Here is an 11,895-nt window from a genome sequence, read left to right on the forward strand (position 1 = left end):
TTTTTTTTTCCATCGACAAAAAAATCCGTCTGTGGGATTGAATTATTTGGCCTCATTGGCTGCCAGCTCGTGCGGCCGTCGCGATTTGCGGTGTCGGAACCTCAGACAGTGATTATTTTTCCAACATAGGCCTACTCGACTCATGACGGAAAAAGCAAAATACATGTTTAACATTAAATGTCAGGTCAATTGTTAGAACCTTTTCAAATTCATTCAAAAAAGAGTAAAATGCGCTGCTTTATTTGTCCCACAACACAAAGAACCTGTTACACAAAGGGGGCATGTAGGACGAGTTTGAGTGCCTTTTCTTAATCTTGATCATATCGATGCATGCAGCGCGCGCTCTAAATTACATAGCGCCCTCATACCGTCAGTTTCACATACGCGTTGTCAGAAGTATGGAAGTTCCCAAATCGGCGAAACTTTTTATTATTTCTTCTGCAGTTCAGCTTATTACGGCGTCGATGACATTGGGAACTGAGTGGCAGGTAGTCGAGACATCGTAAATCCCGAAATTGGGATTCATAACCCGGAGGTAGGACGAAGAGTAGGTGAAAATTCGATTTCAAAATCGATTGCAAGCAAAAGCTCACAACACACGGTAGCTACGTAGTAGTATTGCGCAGTACATACTGTACATGTGGTGAGGTCACGCACGGTACGGCCGTTTGTGTGTACATTGCTGTAGCCAGCGTAGCCGGAAGAGATTGCGGTGCCGCGCACCGTGTCGCGCTCCACTGTGCACCGGTGTATTGTTCGCCAGGCTGGGGCGGGTTATGCATGGGCACAGCTACATCAAACGACGTGGAAAAGTGTGGGCACAGGCAAGATAGATCTAAAATCTGACTGATTTTTTTTGTCATTTGGTGGAGTTTGCTTTGGTGTTTCTGCGATGGATTGCCCACACCTGGTGAACAGTGTTACAGCTGGGGTGTCCGCCATGCCGGTGACTAGAAAGTCTAACAATGGAGAGACACTTTCTAATTGGGTTTGCGCAGGTAAGCATTGAGGTCGAAATACTTAAAAATAAAGGTTAATTACACAGTTTTAATTACATTCAGAATACAGTGCCACTTATTCCCCCTTTTCTTCAAATTTAAAGTTCAGACCCGACCGTTGACAAGATTCTAATGCAAAATACTCTGGACGCTTGTTTGTAGTTTAAACAAAAACACCGCAAACTATTTCACTGAAAAGTCCATTTTTGTGATCCGTTTGCAGTTTGCAGTGTGCTCTCATTTCTCTGCTAAGGATTCTTAAGTTGGATTAAATGGGAAGTTCGAGTTAACAAGGTGTTTCATTTTTTTTCTCTACTGAGCAGTTTGCAGGTCAAGCAAAAGCCCATGGATGTGTCTCTCGTGTGGCACCATCACTTGCGGAAGGTATTACTCGACATCTGATTAAACCTGACTTGGACAACCCCACCGAGACATTTTCTTGTTGGAGATGGGATCAATAACCTCGAAAATGTTTCTGTAGTCCACACCCCTCCTTATTTGTTCAAACAGCTTTTGTCGTAACATTAGGATACAAGGGGATTTTAAAGTAAATTTGCAAGTTAAACTTAGTCCGTAAGTCCAGTTTTGTTTTAGTACACCTGGGCATCGTCAGTGACATGATGGTATACAAAACATTGCATTCCCCCCCCCCCCCCCCCCCCGGAAAGAATGTTGCATACTGACGCTCATTTTTTCCCATCAGATATTATCTCAATGAAGGCCAGTCATTGCAAAAATGTTAAAAAGACATGCATTTGAGACTGAGAAACATTTCCAGTTTTGTTCGAAAATACTTTGAAAATGCACTCAACGCCCCATAGACTTTGTACACAACTGAAGAAGTGGTGTCTAGATACTAAATTCTATCATTTTTTTTGGACAAAAAAGAAAAAGTACATTCAGGATTTGTGTCTATATTTTATAGTCACCCCAGAGGGTTCAATACAAAGAAGTACCATTGTATCCAAACAGCCATACCAACATGATTACTTTCTCACAGACATACTGTACTAATTTTCCTCATATTTTATTGCTGGAAATTCTTTGCCTAGGTACGTCAACGGTCACTCCAAAAAGCATTTCGAAGAGTGCCAGCACAGTGTGTGCATCAGCTGTGACAATCTGAGCGTTTTCTGGTAATAATTCCTTCTCATCAAAACCCTTTTAAAACACACTGTTAGCGACACTAGCGCAGTGATACATAGGGTGCATTCGAGTAGCTCCCCTGGATCGACTCGGGTAAAGGCAGACGGGTTAGCCACGACAGTGTTATTTGCAGCCGTAATAAAGTGATTTTGGACACCTAACACTACGGATCGTGGCATGTTAACCAAGAAAACCAAATTTGCTTTGTATTTAAATATGGTGCCGTTTTACATAATGCCATCCGTAAATTGCTAAGTTAATTTGGAAATATTGATTTCCTTATTCATCATTCTTTGTTTATTCCCAGTTATGAATGTGACGAGACTGCTGTGAATGACACAAAATCTGGAACGGTTCAGCAAGTGAGACAAATCTTACAAGATATAGCCAGGTGAGATATAGTTGGAATGACTTATGACTTTGAGTCAGATATTTTTGGGGGAGGGTTGTGGCTTTGGCTTTCTACCATTAGCACACGCTGCTGAATAGCCATAGCCGTAGAGCATACTGTGCGTTTTGGTCATGGCTTGAATCTGGTCCAATGCAATTTAGTCTGGTGCTTACTTTGTTTCTACATGCACTCCTAATGAATGAAGTCTAGGTACCAGACTGAAATGGATTCTGAAAAAAAGTGTTATTTCAAATGAGAGTCTCTGGCTTGATCTAAACTTGGGCATCTTTTGTCTATGGTTATTGATGTTCAGCGTAATACATCTTTCAGAAACTGAAGTAAGTCGTATATTAATATGCTGCTTCATTTATATCCCCCATATGTAGCACGAATAAATAAAAGTCGAGACAACTGTCTAAGTGAAACCTAATATTTTATAGGTATTGACCTGAAAGTTTTGTTTTTTAATCTTTAATTTCAGTGCACAGTTTGACAACAAACGGCTAAAAAATAGTAAAGAAAACGTCACCGATAGCGACGAAGAGGGACCCCCCAAGAAGAAACTAGCCACTAACAATGTAAGTACACGGGAGACTTCTTGTGGTTTCCATGGTAATATAACCACCACTGAATGATTTGGCGTTGGCCGGTGATTACTTTGGTAGCCGAATGATTTGGACATGTGTTACAACTGATAATGTAGTAACCAACGGATAATGTATCACCAACCGATAATGTCACACAAATTGACCGATACTGTATCACTAAACGATAATGTAACAGAAATTGACCGATAGTGTAGTAAAAATGTACTATTCTATCAGTCGATCGTTGTTACATTATCGGTCTTAACCAGTAATGTAGCAAATATTGACCGATAGTGTAGTAACATTTACTACACTATCGGTCAATTTCTGTTACATTATCGGTTAGTGATACAATATCGGTCAATTCGTGTGACATTATCGGTTGGTGATACATTATCCATTGGTTACTACATTATCAGTTGTAACAACATGGCCTACCTTTGACCTTGCATATATGACCAGCTCTGTAAAAAGTGTCATTATATGTTAGGGATCACGCCTAAAGTCACGATGCCTCATGGCATACTTGGGTTTATGGCTCCTGACTAAGTTTAAGTTAATTTGGGGTTGATTAAATCTTGTATTATATGCCATTTTTTACTCTAAGGTTGGACTATATTGGCCTTTTTTTTTTAAAGGGAATTGTGTACAGTAATTAAATATATTCCGTTAATTGTTTTGAACATTTGCAGGTAAAATCGACCATTCCCGGCCTGAGGAATCTAGGAAACACATGTTTTATGAATGCAGTACTACAATCACTAAGGTAACAAGAAATGAGTCCAACGAAATGTAGGATCCAATCAGTCCCCCCCCCCCCTACATGATATTCTGATCACTTACAGCCATGACTGCTCAGCTAAATGTCTTACAATGAAAATGACGTGCGTGGAATAAGCCATTTTGCTGACTTGCCCGAATGCTTGGCACATTTTAAATTTGAATTCTCCAGACCAAAGAGACTGTTGCTATATCACGTGATTGGGGAAAGTTCCTCAACAGTCATTGCATTACTGGATGACTACACTTTGAATGCCAGTTACTGATTTTCATTATCTTTTTTAATTTTTTTATTTTGCATCCTTGGCAGCGTAAAATATAACTTCAATTTGTTTTTCATTTGCGGCTGTAAATTTGTCTTCCCCAGCAACATACACCAGTTCTGCTGTTACTTCAAGGATCTCCCCGCGGTGGAGCTGAGAAACGGCAAGTCCGCAGGAAAGCGCATCTACAACACACGAAACCTCAAACACGACGACGTGTAAGTAGGAGAACTTGCGCATTCTTGAACAATCGCACACTGGGCCGTTATGTGTAATTGATAGAGGGCGGTCTTTATTATTCCCATTTTGGATTATAAACAGCATTAATAAACATCGTTTAAGAAGAAGTAATAGGTGCGTAGTATGTACACAGGTATTGGAGGGCCCCGGTCACTGCGCGAATAACTGTCAAATCTGTCGCAAGCCAATGTGACCCATCATGCCGGCGTTTATCCACGGGTTCAGTGGCACGAAACGACTGAGAATATATATAAAACCCCTGGATTGGAATGCCAGTCCATCACAGGTTACTCCCCAGCTAATGCCGGTAGCCATTAATACTCCTGGGTGGAGAGAGGCACGTGGGGGTGAAATGGCTTGCCCAAGGACACAACATGTGGCCAACAGCTGGATTGGAACCCCTGACCCTCTGATCATGAGTCACGAACCCTAACCACGAGGCCACACTCCCCCAGTCACTGCGTTAACCAGTCCCACATGTCCATCTTGGAATGGACTATTTATTTTCCCATTTCTACATCTACGTCACAGTTCTGTGTTCTTTGTATGGCAACCTGCCATTTGATCTATGTTTTTTTCCAGGTCTTTGGTTGAAGAGGTGCGTAAGACACTATGTGCCCTCTGGCAAGGCGGTCAGTCAGCGATCTCCCCGGACTCCCTGTTCTCAGTCATGTGGAAGATCTTCCCAAGATTCAGGTACGTAACCAGAAGAATTAGGTCTTTTTTTATTCTTCCTGTTAACCCTCCCTCTATTTAAGAGGTCACCAATGGTCAAAATGTTTGTATCTCACCTCCTGGCATTTGTGTACAAACCAATGGGGGTCTTGTCCAATATTGACCTAAGTAATAATCAGGCTGACAATGCATGTTTCCATAGGAGGGTTAATCCGTTAGTTCCCGTACCGCCCTTAACCGCCCTGCCTAATTCTCCCTATAATGCCCCAAATCGCCGAGCACACTGTGGTTTTATGGGTTCATCGGTGAATAAATTCAATGCAATACAATGTGGCGCAGGTGTGCATGGTTAAAGGCTGTTTCATATCTCGTGCAAAACATTTGCAGCAAATTTTGTGGGTTGGGTATGCATTCTCCACCAAAAAAATGTAACCGTGAAAACTGACACAATGGGGATTAACTACTCAAACTAAACTAAATTCAGGATCTTTGAAAGGAACGGTCGTGAGGAAATTGAATTAATAGAGACAATGGACACAATTCTAGAATTCAAACCAAAAAGGACCAAAAAGAATTCATTTACAAATACCTTAAATTAAAACCAGAAACTAGAAGCAAAGAATAAAACCTAAAAACCAAAGACTAAACCCAACACAAGTGTGTAATAAGTGGATCGAAAAGAATACACTGACAGAATATCAAATGACTCCAACAGCAGATTAACTTCAAGCAGAAAACACTCTCCAGGTAAGAGGAACATAAATGTATGTAGAACTTGTCTCTGCTGGTCTGCTGGGTAAACTGAGTGAGGCTAGAACATGTGGCAGCTTATATAGGGGGAACATGTGGGCTAAAATAAACAAACGGGGGGACACACTACCAACAAAGGGGGGATCTTAAGTAAAACTAAAATGATTTTTTTTTCTAAGGGGAGCTACTCCTATACAATACACTTTACATTAAATACATGAAAATATACAAGTAAAACTGGGCCCTGCCACACACACAGATACCAATGTTCAGCTGCGTGTACACAACGTGCCTTTTATCAATCGACAGAGGTTACCAGCAGCAAGACGCCCATGAGTTCATGCGCTACCTACTGGACAGGCTGCACACAGAGCTCCAAGGTACGCTGTGGCCTGGCAACCCACGACGGCAGACCAACGGAACCAGTACTATCGTCACCTTCATGTTTGGCGGACTCTTACTGAGCCAAGTGCATTGTGTCGTGTGTGAGAGCTTCTACAAGAAGATCGATCCATTCCTTGGTGAGATGGGTTTGGGTTGGGTTGGGTTGGGCTGGGCTGGGGTGGGTTGGTTGGGTTGGGTTGGGTTGGGGTGGGTTGGGTTGGGATGGGTTGGGTTGGGTTGAGATGGGATGGGTTGGGTTGGGTTGGGTTGGGTAGGGGTTGGTTGGGATGGGTTGGGTTGCGTTGGGTTGGGTTGGGTTGGGTTGGGTAGGGGTTGGTTGGGTTGGATTGGGTTGGGATGGGTTGGGTTGGGCTGGGCTGGGTAGGGGTTGAGTTGGGATGGGTTGGGTTGAGTTGGGTTGGGATGGGTTGAGTTGGGATTGGTTGGGTTGGGTTGGTTTGGGGTAGGGTGGGTTGGGCTGGTTTGGTTTGGGGTAGGGTGGGTTGGGTTGGGTTGGGTACAGTTTGGTTGGGTTGAGATGAGTTGGGTTGGGTAGGGTTGGGGTGGGTTAGGTTGGGGTGGGATGGGTTGGAATGGGTTTGGTTTTGGTGGTTTGGTTTTGATTGGGGTGGGATGGGGTGTGGTGGTTAGGATTGGGTTGGGTTAGAATGGGATGGGTTGGGTATGGTTGGAATTAGTTGGGTTTGAGTTGGACGAGTTGGATTGGGGTGGGGTGGCTTGGGTTGAGTTGGGTTGGTTGGGTGGTTTGGATTGGGGTGGGGTGGGCTCGGTTAGGTGTGGTTTGGTTCGGTTAGGTAAGGAACAAGAGAGGAAGCTGTGCCACCTAGCAACAATATCCTGTGTGAAGGATCATTAGACCCCGCGTTATCATTATTATAATCAGCAACTTGGTACATTTTCTCCTCTTGTGCAGATGTATCATTAGACATCCCCCATCGGTTCAGGTCAAGAAGCAAGTCGAAAGACGGTTCCAGAGTATGTCAGATACAAGGTGAGAATTGTATATTAAACACGGAGGCATTCATTAAAGTATTCAATGTAATGTTAACAATATCTTGAAAATGTTGGTGATACATGGATGAATGGAATATTTTCTTTCATCTGTTTTCAAACTGCTTGCCTCTCTCCTGCCAGACTGTCTGCAGAGCTTCACGGAGGTCGAGGAGCTGGCCGAGTCGGAGCACTACATGTGCACAAACTGTCAAAAGAAACAGCCCTCCACGAAGAAGTTCTGGTTCCGCAAGTTGCCTAATGTAAGTAGGGGGAAACTCTGGAGGAAAGGTGGACACTGGCACCAGTCTGGCAGTGTTTTTGTGCAGTTTTTGTTTTGTTAAGAAAAAAAAAAGATTAAAAAAACCCCAAAACTTTAGATTTATTTATTCATTTATTTCTGGTAATGAAACCAAAGATTCCTCAAAAGTGCCCCAGGCACTGTAGCTTGCAAGCCTGAAGAAACCTGTAGAGAGACGACAAGGAGAAGAAATGACAGTTTTAGAGATGGGAGGAAACCCCAGAAGAATATTCTGGGGAAAACCCACGGAATCAGGTAGGGACTGAAAACCCAATCCACATGTGGACCAGGACAGGAATTGAACCCGGGACACAGCGGTGGAAGGCGAGGACAGTAACCACAGCGCCAACCTCATTCCAAAATGTGTACCCCTGAAATTGTTATAATTGTTTGCTTGTGTATACCATTTTTCTATGTTTATAGACTTGGGCAAGTTAGAAATGAACTTGACTACAACATTTGGCACATATTTTCTATTTTTTTTTCCGCCTTCATTTTTTCAGGTACTGTGCATGCACATCAAGCGTTTTCAGTGGACAGGGTTTCTACGCAGCAAGATTGACGTGTTTGTGCAGTTTCCGCTCAGGGGTCTGGATCTCAGACCGTACATACTCAAACCAGAGGTAAGTGCGCAATGTAACAGGAGATAGTCTGGTACCCTGCCATCAGAAGTAAATACCCTTTTCCTCCCTTTATGGGCGGAGTAAGAATGGGGACGGTTTGGGTTGCTTACAGCCTCCTTCCAGCAGAGCAAGACTTCTTTTCTATTTCTAGGAAAAATCCTTGTAAAATAACATCTTACAAGTTTTTCCAAAATTTGGTTCATTGCTTCGGACCTTGGTTTCTAAAGGCCAAGTAAAAACCAGAAATAGTTTCTAGTTAGGGCTTTTTGAGAAAAAAAAAGGAGGGCCCTCTTTTTTTCCCCACCAAACACGGCAAATTTTCTCGTTTTTTTTCTCGTTTCTTTTGCTGAAACTTTTGTGGCCAAAGAAGCCGTCACCCTTTCTACCACATTTTGAATTTGCTTACAACGTTACAACTTTCCTAGAAACAAATAAAAAGCCAAATATATTGCAAATGTATGATTCATATAAGTTTTTTTTTTTTTACTTGGTCTTACATGTTGACTTCATCAGCCCCTGCATTTTTCTACTAATTAAGCAGCACCTCACTGCCTAGAATAACTGACGATACGAAACACCCGCTTGCTTCAAACCTTCTCAAAGCTAATGGTGGAATTTCTGTTGTTCTGATGCACAGGAATTACCAGACAGCGAGAGTACAGTATATGACCTCAAAGCTGTGGTTATTCATCAGGGATCTGGGTGAGTACTTGCCACGAGTGAACAGCGCCACCAAGTGTCAGTAGGTGTTCGGAACAGCGCCACCAAGTGTCAGATGATGTTAAATCTCCGACTCGCACTAGCCTGGTGCCACCTCAGAAAATGGCCGTCGCCAAAATAGTCTGTAACAAATCACACCACACCCCATCCAGCTTTTATTAAAAATTATCTGGCTAAAAAATTCCGAGAACTATTTTTGAGAGGTGTACCCCATCCCACCTCCTTACAAATTGTTGAGGTTGTTTATTTCTAAAACGTTTCACAGTAAAAGGGGTCAAAGGGGCGACCATACTGGAATCCTCCGGTTATAGGTAAAGGAAATGTACATCTTGAAAGCACAGTTAAATTTTACAGTTACCCCTTAGTATGTTAATCATGCCAAGTTGGAAAGCAAATGCTAGTTTTCTTTTCAGTTTCAAACCTGAGATTTATTATTATATAAATTAATTTGTTCTTTGCAGTGCTGGGTGTGGTCACTACGTTGCCTTTGCTAAGAATGACGGTGAGTAGAAGTAACATATTCTTGTTAGACACCTGGGTTTCATGAAGATATAAGGGTAGCCTATGAGCAAAGAATTATTTTTATTGCCCGATTTCCATAGCACTACAAGAACAACCCATTTGTTCACATGAGGTTGACTTGCCAAAACAACCCGAAGGATAAATGTTAGTTCAAATAAGTTTTCTTGGATGCTTGAATATACGATGAGTAGGATTAAGTCAGTGAAAAAAAGGGCCCTCATTTTGCATGAAGTTGTCATGCATTAACATTTTGAAATACGACAAGTTTTTAAGCTCGCTGGCTTATCACGTGCGCACTACAAATTGAAAACAACGCCATCTGTTTTATTTTTCCGCACAGAATCCCGTTACAAAGCGCAGTGTATACAGGCCCTTACACTAACTTCGGGTGTTTATCCTTTTAGGTCAGTGGTTCTGCTTCAACGACACCACGGTCTCGCAGGTCCACGAGTCGGTGGTGCTACGCAGCAAGGCGTACATCCTGTACTACAACCGTCGCAAGGCAACGCAAGACGACTGTTTCCAGCTGGTCACCTCTTTGCAAGAGGAGCTGCGGTTGGAGTTGAACCAGAGGACCAGCGCCACCACGAGTACGGTAGCTTAGCTCGGGGGTTGGGGGTTTGGGTATTGTGTATGTGTTCATTTGGATATGGTCATCTGCTTGTCATAGCTGCACCCTGAACTCGGAAACAAGTGCGAAACGTACTTAAACGGCTGGTCAACTTGGGCCAAGAAGCTCTATCAGAGATGTGGTTTAGTCAATTACAAGTCACTCACTTGTTAAACTTTTAAGTCGGGTCACAAGTAACAGGGGATAGACAGATATGAAGAGGGGATAGATAGTAGTAAAGGTATGTCTCTGTCTTAGAATGGTTGAAGAGCCTGGCGCTTGACTTGAGACTGGATGACTTGTGATTGAGAATCCACAGCGTAGGATCTTTTTTCTGTCCAGATCTTTGGACCGTCTTCAGAAGAGTCAACAACTGTCCCTGTTATTTTCCCTGGAAATAAAAGATTACCCATGTTGGTTAGAAACTAACACGCTTTATTTCAGCCAGTGATTAAGACCGACTTGGACGACCCGCAGCAAAGGGCCGTATGAAGACCATTCAAGAGAAGCTACTTCAAGACACTCAGCTTTGTTTTTTTTATGGGACGCAAAGCCCCACGTATTCTCAGAGGTATATCTGTTCTGGTCGGATGTAGCCAGCGGTGTCCAACTATAAAAAATTGCGAAAGTTAACTTTTGTCTCACTTGTACAACCAGAGATACCTTACTGCACAACTGCAAAAGTTTTTTTGCACAACGTATGTTCTTCACAGTCGGCTTGTGTCGTCGTGGTTTTATTTGGAGATTTTGTAAAAAATAACTCTTGATGCATCCCAGTCTCCGTTTCCCAGGTTTGCAGCATTGCTAATGTTGCTAGCAGCGTGCTAATTCTTAATGTTTAATTTTTTTTAACTGGGTAGCCCATTCAGTGGAATCCACTGATCTCCCTTACGGCCCAGTAAAGAGAAGACAGTGTGAAGAAATTACAGTTTTAGATGAGGAAAGGAAAACCCCAGAAGTATATTCTTAGGATATTAGGAAAACCCACGGAATCAACTAGGGACTGAAAACCCAATCACATATTGTCCCAGGCAGGAATTGAACCTGGGTCACAGCGGTGGAAGGCGAGGAAAGTACCGCTACGCCAACCTGACTCTTTGGGCGTGATCTCTGGCAACATGGCACATGGGTTTATGGCTTCTGACTAGCGTCCCTTGAACAAAGACACTGACAAATTTGAAAGCTTCCAACACAGGGCTTGATAGCTCAGTAGGTAGAGTGTTGGTACAGTGTTCCAGGGATTGCAATTTTAAATCCCACGCGTAAATTTCTTGGCTCATTCTGATATTCACAGATAAAGATTGTCGGACTTGTGTTTGTACGCTAACCGAAAAAGTTGATACAATCTTGTTGTTTTTCTTGGAACGTAAAACAATCACTAAGCTGAAAGTTCATCAGGTTAGTTGTTAAGCACCCTTCTTTAGATTTTGAGCACTTTTGTTGCTTCAACCAAAAACAAAATGCACAAATGACAAATGATGGACTCTACCTTTAACCGTTTGACTTATAGGGAGGCAGAGGACTCTTTGAATGACTTCAGAAAACTTGGGAATGTTGGAAACACAAACTTAGGCTACAAAGAAACAATTTTTTTCACAACCAACAAATACTTGCAACTGTCTCCTCATGATAACTCACAGCCACAGCACATTCCATATCCATGGTATTAGCCAAATAAAATAGAAAAAAGGTACAATATGGAGGTGCCACCCAAAAAAATATTAAAAACCGAAGAAAAAAAATTGTGAAAAAAAAAAAAATTCAAGATAAATGAATGAACTTTTGATTCATTTTGACTGGTGCCGGAACACGTGTTCCTTGTTTACCTATTTATTTACATTTATCAAGTTTGTTGTTTATTTCGTCTCCCGCACTATTGTGTTAAAACTATGAG

At 42.4% G+C, this 11,895-nt stretch overlaps 1 protein-coding gene across 1 annotated transcript; it reads left to right on the forward strand.

Moving 5' to 3' along the window:
- The first annotated feature begins 344 nt into the window (after nt 1–344).
- On the forward strand, nt 345–10,741 carry LOC119745301 (ubiquitin carboxyl-terminal hydrolase 3-like). Its single transcript, XM_038221566.1, has 15 exons — nt 345–998; nt 1,322–1,382; nt 2,051–2,134; nt 2,452–2,535; nt 3,017–3,113; nt 3,815–3,888; nt 4,270–4,383; nt 4,988–5,101; nt 6,140–6,351; nt 7,149–7,226; nt 7,370–7,488; nt 8,030–8,149; nt 8,787–8,851; nt 9,331–9,371; nt 9,796–10,741. The coding sequence occupies exons 1-15, from the start codon at nt 893–895 to the stop codon at nt 9,993–9,995; spliced, it is 1,569 nt and encodes a 522-aa protein (XP_038077494.1). The 5' UTR covers nt 345–892; the 3' UTR covers nt 9,996–10,741.
- Nucleotides 10,742–11,895: the final 1,154 nt, after the last annotated feature.

Source organism: Patiria miniata, unplaced genomic scaffold (genome assembly GCF_015706575.1).
Source record: "Patiria miniata isolate m_02_andy unplaced genomic scaffold, ASM1570657v1 HiC_scaffold_7, whole genome shotgun sequence".
Lineage (NCBI taxonomy): Eukaryota > Metazoa > Echinodermata > Asteroidea > Valvatida > Asterinidae > Patiria > Patiria miniata.